This window comes from Sprattus sprattus, assembly GCF_963457725.1.
Source record: "Sprattus sprattus genome assembly, chromosome: 12".
NCBI classification, from domain to species: Eukaryota; Metazoa; Chordata; class Actinopteri; order Clupeiformes; family Clupeidae; genus Sprattus; species Sprattus sprattus.
This window is the reverse complement of record NC_137910.1, coordinates 7,564,504-7,577,066: the sequence shown is the minus strand read 5'-3', so window position 1 is coordinate 7,577,066 and position 12,563 is coordinate 7,564,504. Positions and strand designations below refer to the sequence as shown.

General features: G+C 42.5%; 1 protein-coding gene across 2 annotated transcripts in view; it reads right to left on the bottom strand.

Annotated features, from left to right (window-relative positions):
- The window catches only part of LOC308373388 (CUB and sushi domain-containing protein 1), a gene marked incomplete at both ends in the record, with an annotated part of 288,794 nt that overhangs the window by 13,971 nt on the left and 262,260 nt on the right, over nucleotides 1–12,563 (bottom strand). For both annotated transcript variants that reach the window (XM_080848876.1, XM_080848877.1), the window contains 10 exons: nucleotides 382–555; nucleotides 996–1,184; nucleotides 5,198–5,371; nucleotides 5,503–5,676; nucleotides 6,438–6,611; nucleotides 7,510–7,704; nucleotides 8,568–8,753; nucleotides 10,124–10,312; nucleotides 11,590–11,736; nucleotides 11,871–12,059. In XM_080848876.1, coding sequence (XP_080705002.1) covers nucleotides 382–555; nucleotides 996–1,184; nucleotides 5,198–5,371; nucleotides 5,503–5,676; nucleotides 6,438–6,611; nucleotides 7,510–7,704; nucleotides 8,568–8,753; nucleotides 10,124–10,312; nucleotides 11,590–11,736; nucleotides 11,871–12,059 — 1,791 coding nt within the window. The remainder of the gene's footprint in view (nucleotides 1–381; nucleotides 556–995; nucleotides 1,185–5,197; nucleotides 5,372–5,502; nucleotides 5,677–6,437; nucleotides 6,612–7,509; nucleotides 7,705–8,567; nucleotides 8,754–10,123; nucleotides 10,313–11,589; nucleotides 11,737–11,870; nucleotides 12,060–12,563) is intronic.

The following is a 12,563-nucleotide window of genomic DNA, read 5'->3' as shown; positions in this document are numbered from 1 at the left end:
CGAGTGTTATAATAATCTTATAAATAACTAAAACGTATTAATAACTAATAATTTATACATAAATGTATATATTGTAAATAACTTTGCTTTGAAGACAGACTCTAAGGTCAACTCTGAATCATAGATAACTTTATGTATATTCACAGTCAGTCATGCACAGCATGCATACACAATGTATGAATATAAAACATAATTATTGCTCCATTTTGTGTTAAAAAGATACAACATGGTTCATTTCCTTCAAATTGGCCTCCTGACTTCCTTCACAGGAGGGCACCAGACTGCCGTGATGAGCCAGCAGCTGGCCCAGAGGCCTCTGTGGTGTGAAGCGTGTTGTGTGCACGGCCGGCGCCCCCTCTGGAGGGGGTGGGAAGGGGGTACCTGAGCAGTAGGGTGTAGAGCCGCTCCATCGCCCGTCCTCCTGACAGTAGCGGCTGGAGTTCCCAATCAGAAGCCTCCCCTGGCCGCAGGAGTAATGGACCACGGCTCCGTTGGTGAACCTCTTCCCCAGCAGCGTGGCGTGAGGCGGGGAGCCCGGGTCACCACAGGAGATCGCTGCCCGGTGAGGTGAAGAAACGGCACAGTGAGCAAGTGAGGGCGAGAGAGAAAGAGAGACAAATATAGGGGGAAGATAGAAACTAACACCATAACAAATGCTTGAAAAAGAAATCATCTCTCCGAAATGGTTTCTTTGTTCCTTTTTCTAGCACATTATAAATCTATCTTTAACGTGTCCTTCCTGCCTGTGATTGCACCTCTGTAGCGACTCTCTGTGACGCCCAACTTCACAGCCACCTTTGCAGACACATGTCTCTATCGTTATTTTCATCATCATCATCATCATCATCATCATCATAGCCGTCTCTGTTCCCAAACAAATACTTGTGGTGCTGCTGCTGCTGTTTTTTTTTTTTTTGGGGGGGGGGGGGGGGACTAAATTCATCACAGTGGCAGCATGCATCAGAGGCACAGATAATACAAGGCGTATTACTCACGAAGGCACTTAGGAAGAGACCGGTCCCAGAAGCCATTTGACTGACAGGAGAGGACTGATGAACCGAGCAGATAGAAGCCCCTCTTGCAGTGATACATCACACTGTTTCTGTAGTTGAAGCTCTCGGGGTAGTGCTCCTGCGCCTGACGAATGGCGTTCTCAACTGAGCCCGGATCCGAGCAGTTTACCACTGCAAGATAAAACCAACCAGATGCTTAATGTCTGACAAGGGGGGTGTGGGGGTAACGCGCTAGTGGGGAGAGACGGGGAAATCAATGGGAAGAAGTTCAAGAGCAAGATTGCTCCAGAGCAGTTTGAGTATTATTAACCAACCCATGGGACTTTTGAAGACATGCAGCATGGAAATGTGATCCTTTCTCACAACTCTGTTTCAAACAGCTGTTGGATTTGTTATTTTCATCATATTTTAACTTATCGTTGCACACACTCCATTCTTTTTTCCCCCCATCTCTCAAATCCAAAGTTTAGTTGTATGTTCCTATGAATGTGGCCATACTACATTTCAGCTCCATGCCCTCCTCTCTCTTTTTTTTGTGTTCTGTTTTCTCTCTTATTTCTCTCTCTTGCTGCATTTCAAGCAACACATCTGAGGACCAGTAACAAGGAAGCTGCTGTTCTGACTGCAGAGTTGGCTGAACTCAGCCTTCAGTCACTGCCCTTCACATGAAAAAAAAAGAAGAGAGAACGAGAATGGAGTTGAAGTCATGTCCTGGGGAAACAAAACAGATTGCTTTGCCTCAGTGACACCTGCCAATGCCTTGGCAGTCGATTGAGACCCTGGGGGAAAGGGGGGAGGAGAGGAGGGGGCAAAAAAAACACCCTAGAAATTGATAATTGCCACCTGCTATTGGCATGCTTCTACTTTTATTAGAGGCCCTATTATTTGAAAGGCCGCAGAAATGATGATTGCGGGATGCCTGTTACAAGTGAAGTGTCAGAGGGAGAATGTCAGTGTTATGACTCTATAGAGAGAGGTCACCATACTGCACATCACTAAGAATGACTCTATAGAGAGAGGTCACCATACTGCACATCACTAAGAATGACTCTATAGAGAGAGGTCACCATACTGCACATCACTAAGAATGACTCTATAGAGAGAGGTCACCATACTGCACATCACTAAGAATGACTCTATAGAGAGAGGTCACCATACTGCACATCACTAAGAATGACTCTATAGAGAGAGGTCACCATACTGCACATCACTAAGAATGACTCTATAGAGAGAGGTCACCATACTGCACATCACTAAGAAAGACCTGCTCTAGTGTGTTTCATAAATTAATATAATTTTTGTCAATGTCAGATTTAGGTATAAAGAAACCAGTGTAGTAAGTGTACACTTTTGCAGTGTACTTGTACTAAGTAATGAAAAAAGTCCATTCTCATATGGAGTTGCATTTGTTATACCTTACCAACCTTATCTCTATATACATCCTGCAACAACATGAACTGATAAAAGCTGTACACTGTACTTATCTATGAATGAAGTATTAAAGACACAATACCTAAAGGCACTTGGAATACAGTGTGACTAAGACACGGTATCCAGCTGTTACAATCGATCCTGAAAATGCAGTCAACAACAGTGCCTGCTTCCTGCGGTACATCACACTTAATGGTACCTCTTAGCTAGAGCCGCATTTGTAATAACCTACAATGCCCCATCTATGATTCATTAAGCCGTTCCAAGTTACGTTTATTTGTTAACATGAATATTTAAACTTTCCAAATCACATGGTGTCTACAAGCGGCCTAAATATATCCATTTGACTGACTATCCCATATTTAAAAAAACAGATTACACGTAATTATCTTAGCATTGTGTTCCATAAATCATTCAAAAGCATACCTAAGATAAAGTGCAGATTTGCATTCTATGGTAATGGTAGTGGTTAGGAACACTATTTTTGCCCATCCATATAATATGGGATAAAGCAGTCCGGGCCAAAATAAAACCTTCTTAATCTTATCACATTGGCCTAAACTCTGTGCGATCGATAAACATGGTTGGAATACTTAGTCCTGAGAGTGAGACAGAAAGGGGAGAGGAGAGGAGAGCTGTAACATATTGTCACCGTCTCCTTCAGCTAGTTTCATGGAACAGTCACTTTGCAGAGGGGAGAGAAAGTGATACCAGAGCGTCTGACTTACAGTGCAGCCAATTCACCCGGCATGTCAACATTTGTATGGTGAGCCCGCTCAACATATCTAAAGTGAGACCACATGTCCAATTTCGCGTTCCCAGGCCCATCAATATTTCAGATGACGACTCATGCATGGTGGCTAATGCTCACCGCTGAGCAAAAAATAAACTAAAACTTTTTAATGTGTCCAACTGCAGCCAATTTAAATTTCAAATCAGAAAAACCACCACCGTACGGCTCGTGAGCGCAATTATCGCTAAGATTAGTCTTGTATATAAATAAACTATGAGCACAGGTCAAAATACAAATGGAATTTACATTGCTAATGCTAGGGCTACTCAGCAACACTGTCAGAATCCACATGTGATGCTGATATTAAGCTGACGATGTGTAAGCAGAGCTGCTAATGGGCTTTTTGCATACCACTTGTAAAAAACGATTGGAGGAAACACAAAATCAGAACATTGTTCAAACAGGAATATCTTGTCTTTTGTGGTCCTGATGGGTAGATGTTGTGTTTTTGGCCATAAGAATGTAAAGAGATGGTGCACTAAGGTCAGCCGCTTCAAGCTGATTTCCTACCAGGCAGGAGTGAAAAGTTCAGAAACGGAGTCATGATGCTCAAGATAGGGAACTGTTCGCACAGAGAAAGGACTGGATAATTCCAATCCTTTTTTTTTAGCTTGTGTGCAGACAGCCACCACTTTTTTTATCCCTTAGAAATGTAAAAAAAGTAAAAGCAGGAATATGGGAGTAAAGAATCATCATCAACTAAATATCATCATCAAACTAGAAAATGCATTTCCTGAAGGAAATACCAGTGCATGAAATGCAAAAGTTAAGAAAGGAAGAAGAAAAGAAAGAAAAGTGAAAGAAGGAAATAAGAAAGGAAATAAGACTGGAAGAAGGAAAGAAGAAAGGAAAGAAGAGTGAAGAAAGGAGAGAAGAGAGGAAGAAGGAAAGAAGAAAGGACAGAAGAGTGAAAGAAGAGTGGAAGAAGGAAAGAAGAAAAGAAGGAAGAGTGGAAGAAGGAAAGAAGAAAAGAAAGAAGAGTGAAATAATGAAAGAAGAAAGGAAAGAAGAGTGAAAGAAGAGTTGAAGAAGGAAAGAAGAAAGGAAAGAAGAGTAGAAGAAGGAAAGAAGAGCGAACAAGAGTGGCTCTGGATATAAAGAGTGAAAATATTGAAAAAAGGAGATAAAAATGGAGTGAAGAAGAGAGATTGAGTGTGAGAGAAAGTAGACTGAGAGGGATAGAGAGAAAGATGGAGAGAAAAAAAAGTAGAGAATGGAAGGTGTCTTAATGTTCCTAGTTACAGTTAAATTGAGAGGGACAGAGGAGAGGTTCCTTGGATTTGGTGCAGGTGTCAGTGAAGCACAGGTGCAAGCCAGTTTAAAGACCCTATTATGATGTCATAATGGCCCAATGTAAGTCAATGGGAGAAATGTATATTCGTTTTTCTTTAATATCTTAAAAAGTATAAAGTTTAGAAAAGTGAAAGTGATAAAACCAACCAGATGCTTAACATAGCATAAGTGTCCTTTACAAGACCTATGCGACAAAGTTTGAACGAAGTTTCTAAGTTAAGCGGTTCGAGCTGAATTAATCACAGAAAAAGGTGAGAAGAATAAGAAGAAGAAGAAGAAGCCTAGGAATAACAATACAGGGCATTTCATGCACTGTAATACATATGCTGTTGGTGGAGACTTGGAACCATTTTATGTCCTGCCAAGAAAAGAAAACTGCTGAATCATTAAATTGCTAAATGTTCTCCGTCACCACACCAGTGTCTATCCCTCACTGGCCTATTGAAAGAAGATCTTTCTGGCCTCTCCTAAGAAGACAAACCACAAAACCCTGAGGGGGTTAAGACTGAAGCTTAATTAAGAGTGTAATATATAATGGTCTTGCTTTACAAGTCACTGTAAATGAGTCTAGTCAGTGAAAAGAAGCCAGATTAGTGGTAATCAGCACAGGGCAGTGGTATAAATTTAAAGCTGCTGTGGCCGGAAATCTAGAGGCCATGTTCCTCACCCTTGCACACTGGAAGAGAGTTGGTCCACTGTCCGTTCATCCGACATTGTGCTTTCGAAGCACCATGCAACGAATAGCCCGTGTTACAGGTGAAGTTGACCACGTCGTTCAGGTTGAATTCGCTGCCGTTTGTCCGGCCGTTCGCTGGGTTGCCCGGGTGGCCGCAGGTAATGGCTGCGGACAAATTAGAAATGTTTTCATAGACGACCTCGCAAATAACTCCATGGTGGCCATAAAAATGACTTGATATGAGAGAGAGCAATTACACAGTTTGGACCACATTGCCTGAGCACAAAGATACTCACGGACACAAACAGGCGCCAGTCCGGACCATTTGTGGTCTTGCTGACATATTCGAACAGAGGTTCCGATTAATCGAAACCCCATGTTGCACTGATAGACAACAGTGTCCCGGTAACTGGATCCATCGCCACTTATGTGCCCGTTAACAATGGGGTCTGGAGAGTCACAATGTCCAGCTGCACAGCAACAAGACGTTATTAAACACTTTTATGGAGGCAGTTAATAAAATACAAATAAACAGAAGCACTTTAAAATATGCAGTGCGTTGTATAATCAGCAAACACTAGTTTAGTGCTTATGCTCTTTTGATGTGTGTGCAACTAAGAGATATTTTCATGAAATACCAATTGCCTCCCCAACCCAAAACAGGCATAACATCAGGTATAACTGACATGGCCATTTCTGTATTAAAGGCACCCAGTGCAACATTAGAGGCTTGAGACTCGAAAAATAAACATTCAATTTCTAGTCTTTTTTACACGTAGTAAGTTTCAATAACTCCATACCATTACATATCGACATTCAAGGAGCAAAGATGAGACGTCGTTGTGTGGTGAAAACTGATAGAAAATCGCGCTGCCAGAGCCGCCGGTGGGGAGAGGCCATTTTTTTTTCAAATCTTTATTTATTGGTGGCACCAAAAAATAAAGGGCTACGCTCTTGCGGCTAGTATTAGCGCTCTTTTTAACGCCCAAAGTATCAAATAATGATGCAAATGTGCTAATATGGTGAAGTAAATGTCAATATCATTAAGATTGTCTTATCCAGAATATTTCCATTTTGATGGCCTAATGTTGCACTGGGTGCCTTTAAAATGAAATCAAATCAAAAAGCTCTGTGGATACAACACAGAAGCACATAATATGCTAAGCACTTTGTATATGCATAGCTAAAACATGAATCTGCAACTAACCCCACATTCAACCAAAGCACTCACCTAGGCATCTTGTGTCCACGCCACTCCAGAGGCCATTAGCCTGGCATTCACGAATGTGCGACCCCACTAGTGTATACCCAGTGTTGCATGTGAATATGGTCGTGGCGCCATACGTGCTCAGTGTTCCAATTTTCTTGCCATAGGGTGGCGAAGGAAGTTCACCACAAGAAATAACTAGGGAATGGAGGGGTAAAAAAAAGGAACAGCTTGTTATTTGGACTAAGTGATTTAGCATTTTCCTTCTTTCAGAAAGACCTCAGAATAAGCTTTTAGCAATGATGAAACAAAGGGGAAGTAGAGAAAAAACTGCCACGTCAAAGTGAGTAGAGAAAATCTCAAATGGCACACGATATTATTAACAGTAGCAAAGTGCTTTTAACTTGTTCGTTTTAGAGTGTTTCCTATTGTGTTTGTTGCTCTTTTCACTGTCTCAGTAAAAAAAAAAAAAAAAAAACTGTTAAGCGTTTCCTCATTATGTCCAGACATCTAATGAATGATTGTCAAAGGGGTGAAGAACCAATCCAATGAAAGGCATGTGCATTTCCATACATTTGCTACAGTGGGTAAACACATTAAATATCAAGTCCTCCCTAATTAAAATATTTACATCCACTCTGACCCCTAATTAACTAAAGCGCATTTCGGAGATGGTTTAATCACTACTGCATTGTTTATCTAGCCTGTCTGTGCAGGGAAAATAGGAGCGTGATCAAAACAAATTGAGTGTTGGATGCCTTCTTGTGGCTACACATCAAATCCCACGGATTACGGGGGGATCAGAACAGAAGCGCACAGGATGCCGTGTAGGATCTCATATGTATTAGCTGCAGGTCTGAAACGGACTCCTGACTAGATAATGAACGGGATTCAATAATTAAAATTAAGATGTCTCCAACGGCCAGCACAAATAGATATGGAGGATATCTGGCTGCTCAATAGGCTCCTATTTCGGGGAAAGGCTTAATTGTGACTCTCCTTTTTTTTCTCCCTGTGAAGAAGGGCAGGGGTGTGTGTGTGGGGGGGGGGGTTGGAGGTGTTGGCGGGTTTTCTGACTCTGTGTGTGCGGTCTTACTCTTGCAGGTGGACTTCTCCTCGATTCCATCCCAGGTTCCATTTGCCAAGCACTTGATAATTCTCCTGCCTCCCAGATAGAAGCCTGGAGTGCAGCTTAGCATTATCTGAGCGCCGTATTCATTCAGTGACCCGGAGATTAGCCGCCACACCATGTGCTCTGAGAGCAGGCTCTCAATGTTAGGGCACTGAATCGCTGCGGGAGCACAACATAACATCCAGGCATTACTCTAGGCTTTAGGCTGGAAAATGGACACAAAAAAGTGAATGCTTTTTGCAACTAATGCCTTTTTTTACAATAATTACAATTACAAATATTATTTTAATGATGTGAATGCAAAAATACTACTAATGACTCATATATCTTATAATGTACAGTACATTTAAATTCCAATATTGCACTACAATGCTAAGCATTTATATCATGTCGATTTTAAACTGCCCACAGACAGCAAAAACAACATTACACTAAGGTCTTAAACGTTTCTTCACTGGCAAATGTGTTTTTCTTTTGAAGCTGTGTATTTATATGACCTGTGAAATCGGAACTGCTTGTCACATTATGTTGATGAAGTATGAAATGTTTCATGATCACATTAATGTGCGCAATCAGGCTCCATTTTATGTTATTGAACAAGAACCCTAACTGCTTTACACCAATCTTAGTTGATTGTACCATCCATGAGGCAACAACATCAGGATAAGAATGAGGACATGAGGCAATGACATTACACCTCATGAGTTGATAATTAGTTTCCAGCCCTATTGAACACACACCGTCACCACGCATCGGGTTGTGGGTGTTTATTTGCTGGCTTATGGTAATCCTGGTCTTGAGGGGGCATGAGGTGTCGCACCATTTGTCTTGTTTGAGTGCTAAACCGCAGAAAGCAAGTCATTATTGCTCTCATTCCATCAATTACCTGTCCTGCGTTATTTTCACAAGGGGGGGATTGAATGAGAAATGCACCGACTGTGGTGGCTCAATGAGGCAGGGGATTTTAACATGCCGTTGGCATAGAAACAGAGAAGGGCCGACCGAGGGGGGGAGGCACTCACGTAAGCAGAGGGGGGGGTGGGCGGCATTGCTCCACGCTCCGTCGTCCAGACAGTCGGCGGAGAGTGAGCGGCTGCTCTCCATCCTGTAGCCCTCGTCACACTGGTAGTGAACTTTACTCCCCACCGTGTACTGGTAGCCATGGAACGAACCATTGCCGGGGGACTCCGGGATTCCGCATGATATAGCTGTCAGAACCGGCAGACGTGACAAAAATAAATCATCAAAACCAAACTGAAATAAACCTATTTACAGACATCTTTCTTGGTTAAATGGCGTGTGACACGAGGCATGGACACGGCCGGCTCATGCGATAAGAGGCATCGAAACAAAAACAGATGTTTGGTCCATTTGGCTGAAGGCAGTGGGGGCCCAATTAAACTTCTCTTTTATCACACTAGATCACAACCCTGATGCTGAAAATGCTGATTAAAAAAACAGCACTGAATCCTCTGCCCCGACCTTAGCATGGGCTGCTCGGATCGTTCGCACCATTTTTTGGGGGGAATGATAGCTCCTAACGAGGGCCTGCTTGAGCTGTTACTCGTTGTAAATGGTACACGTTCACTGCCAGCCCCGGCACAGTTCGGGGTACCACATTAGATTGAGTGGGGAGGATGAGCCATAATTCTGTGGTCATTTGGAAATGCGCCACAAATGAATTCATTCTGGGCCGCAATAGACAGCTTCCTATGGAAATGAGCCTTAATTGTATTTATGTGAATATGTAGCACTTTGAGACCTGTATGATGTAAAGTGCATTACAAATAAAATGTATTATTATTATTATCATTAATTTTCAATTTCAAGAGCAAATATGTTTATATAATTCGGCACATATGATCAGTTTAACCCATGCTTGCACGTGACATCGAGGAAGCCTGAAGAGTAAACATTTCGTTTTTCTTTGAAAATATTGCAACGTGGCAACGTGCAATATATACAGCAAATCATGTCTTGACGTTTGGCTTAACCACTTGTATCCTGCAGCAGAGCGTTGGAGATTGCATTTTCTCAACAAAGCTGCCTCTTCGCTAAGTGTCTGATGAGTTAATTATCTCACATAAACTCTCTAAATGCAGCCTCACACAGGTCACAGCTCTCCAAACACCTCTGCTACGTCCTTTATCCAGTGCAGCACACAGATGAGTCAATATCTATGGCTGGCTGTCACTCTAATTAACGTGCGGCAGTAATTCTTTTTCCTCACACTTAAATGTCAAAGTCAAACTAAAGGGGAAACCAACTGTCATAAAGACCTCAGGGTAAAACAACGTCAGGATCAAAGCGTTTGGTTAATGATGGAATTATTCCCTAGAAAAAAAAAAAGAACACTGGAATAAAATGGCACACATTGCATGCAGTAATTTCACAAGCAATAGAACAGACTGCATTGTTTTTTGTTGTGCCATGCACCATTTCATGAAGATCTAATTTTGTCATGCCATTGGAGAACCCTCCTTTGCAGCAACTTTATCAGACATTATCGTTCAAAATGAGTCTTGTTTGTGATTGAGAACTTTTGTAAGTGTCAGATATGAATAACAGCCTGACTTACCTTGACAGAATGGTACTAGGGTATCCCAATGGTAGAGGCCATTAGGATGGAGTCGGCATGTGGTATTCCTCTGTCCCACTATCCTGTATCCAGCATTGCAGTAGTACTGCAGCTTACTGCCAGGCCGGTCCCTCGTTCTGTTTCGAACCCCACCATTTTTGGGGATTTGGTTCATGCTACAGTATGCAGCTGCCATGAAAACACACAAAAGATGATGTGACCACACATTTTTGAATATAAACGTATAGCCCACATGTTTATATTTTATAGATGATGTAAGCTGACATTTGGATGTAGAGTTATATCCCAAATCGCAGTTGTTGACCAAAATGTCTGACCCACTCAAGCATTTGAATTAAAGTGTCCCAAAGCATCCGAATCTTAAGATCCATTCCAGTGCACACATATCAAATAGAAAGCTTCAGAAAACAGATGGGACTAAAATCATCAGCCCTTGTGTAAAGGTGATTAGACCATGAGTCAGTAGCACACCACAGCATTCTAATTTACTTTGATGAGAGCCCAATGGACAGTTTAAGACCAGGGGTAAACTCCCTGTGCAGGGCTTAGGCTCGGCTCTTAGAGCAGTTTTGTAAAAGAAAAGTGCGCGAGCATTACCTCCTGGTGTTTAACATGCGGTCAATTTTTAAGACTTTTAATCAGCCCGCCAGCAGGAAAAGCCATCCAGAGAACTTTGAAAATTGATCATGCATTGAGCCGAGGCCGGGATCCAATGCGGGCAATAATACACTTTGACTCTGATTCATTCCCAGCCGCCTCCACACTCTGCCAATGAAGGATTCGATAAGTTGGAAAACATGCGAAGACGGGGAAAAATGGAGTAATAACCGGTGAAAGGGTACAGAATGGCAGGGGGGGTGGGGGGGGGGGGTGGTCAACAGAAAGAAGTCGGATAGAAAAATGTGACAGGCATCACAGGAGAGCCAAGGGGTAAGGGTGAGCGTAGATGGAAAGTAATCATTGCCACTGGGCTTTGTGAACTATATATCATATTGGGCCATTGGTAGAAATGTCTGTAAGAGGCACTAGATGGCAGTTATTCAGTTAAATTCATTACAGGATCTTTGACCTCCATTACGGGAGGACTTGGCGAATGGTTCCCTAAAGGTAGGTATGTCTGCACCCGACCTAATGAGGGCTAACTTAGAAAAGGCTGACTTCCTTTCACTCTCTGACCTAAATTGGATCCAAAGCAAAAGGCCTTGAAGAGGGAGGATTCTGTATTAATCCACATGGGCAATACAGCCGGCATAGGAAAAAAAAAAAACGTGGAGAGGGCTCACATTTTTATCACACGCCTGTTATCTCTGAATCCAGATTACTCCTTACCACTAGCTCTTGGCGAAGGAACTGCAGCACGCTGTGGGATGCTAGGGCAACATACAACACCAGACAGAAGCACCACAGAAACAACAGCAATCAGCAGGCACTCCAGTGCTACGGACCTGTGTAGCGTATTTTGAAGCCCTTTTTGTTGGTGGCGTGATCAGTCGACCATCTCAGGTAGAGCTGGCTGGTTTTGCTTGTGAAGTTCAACTGGGTGGAGTGATTGCCACTAAGGGCCACCAACAACGGACTTTGCCCGGAAGGTCCTGGCGTGAGAAAATAAATAAATAAAATGTAAATAATGTTGAATATTTATGCATTGAGAGCACACGGACATCTGAAATACACTCTGAATGCAAGTTTGACAACATTGGCAGCAAGAGAAATGTAAATAGTTTACCATCGAAGATCTCCAGTTCATCAAACTGTTTTTCGCTTTGAAACATTTCCACATAGATTGAGATTGTATAGGGAGGCTGGACTTTGATGATCCAGGAGCAGGTCTGAGAGTTCGGATAGTTTTGGGGAAAACCTGGACTTAGGATCACGCCAGATGATGCAGATCTTTCCTCATTCGCAGGACACTGGGCTGGACAGAGAGATATAACACATACTACATTACCACTTTAAGACAAATAACATTATGAAAAACACTCTCATTCTTTCAGGAGACTCTTAGCTCTGACAAATATGTTCTTTCAACTGTTATCCTCTTTCTGTCTCTGCATAGATAGGCAATGTGAGACCAACATTCATCTGAAAAAGACCTCAAGTGGATGTACATGCCTTGCTAATCTACCCTTTGGGCACAGCATGTGAAAACAAGCCTGAGTAAGTAGTGCTGTTGTTGAGCAAAGCAATTACACTCACAGGAACCTGCACGGGGCTTATTGGTACGTCTCGCAAGAGTTATGGCAACATCATGTTCTGAGCATTCACCTTTCACTGGAGGCACATTGGAGTTAATAGCAACAGAACGTGATGGGGAAAATATGGCTGGCATATGGGGATGCAAATCAGGAGTGCTGCGTGGGGGAATGTCTACAAGGATGCGTGGGAGCTGCTGACAATCGGAAATGAGGGCAAGAAGACT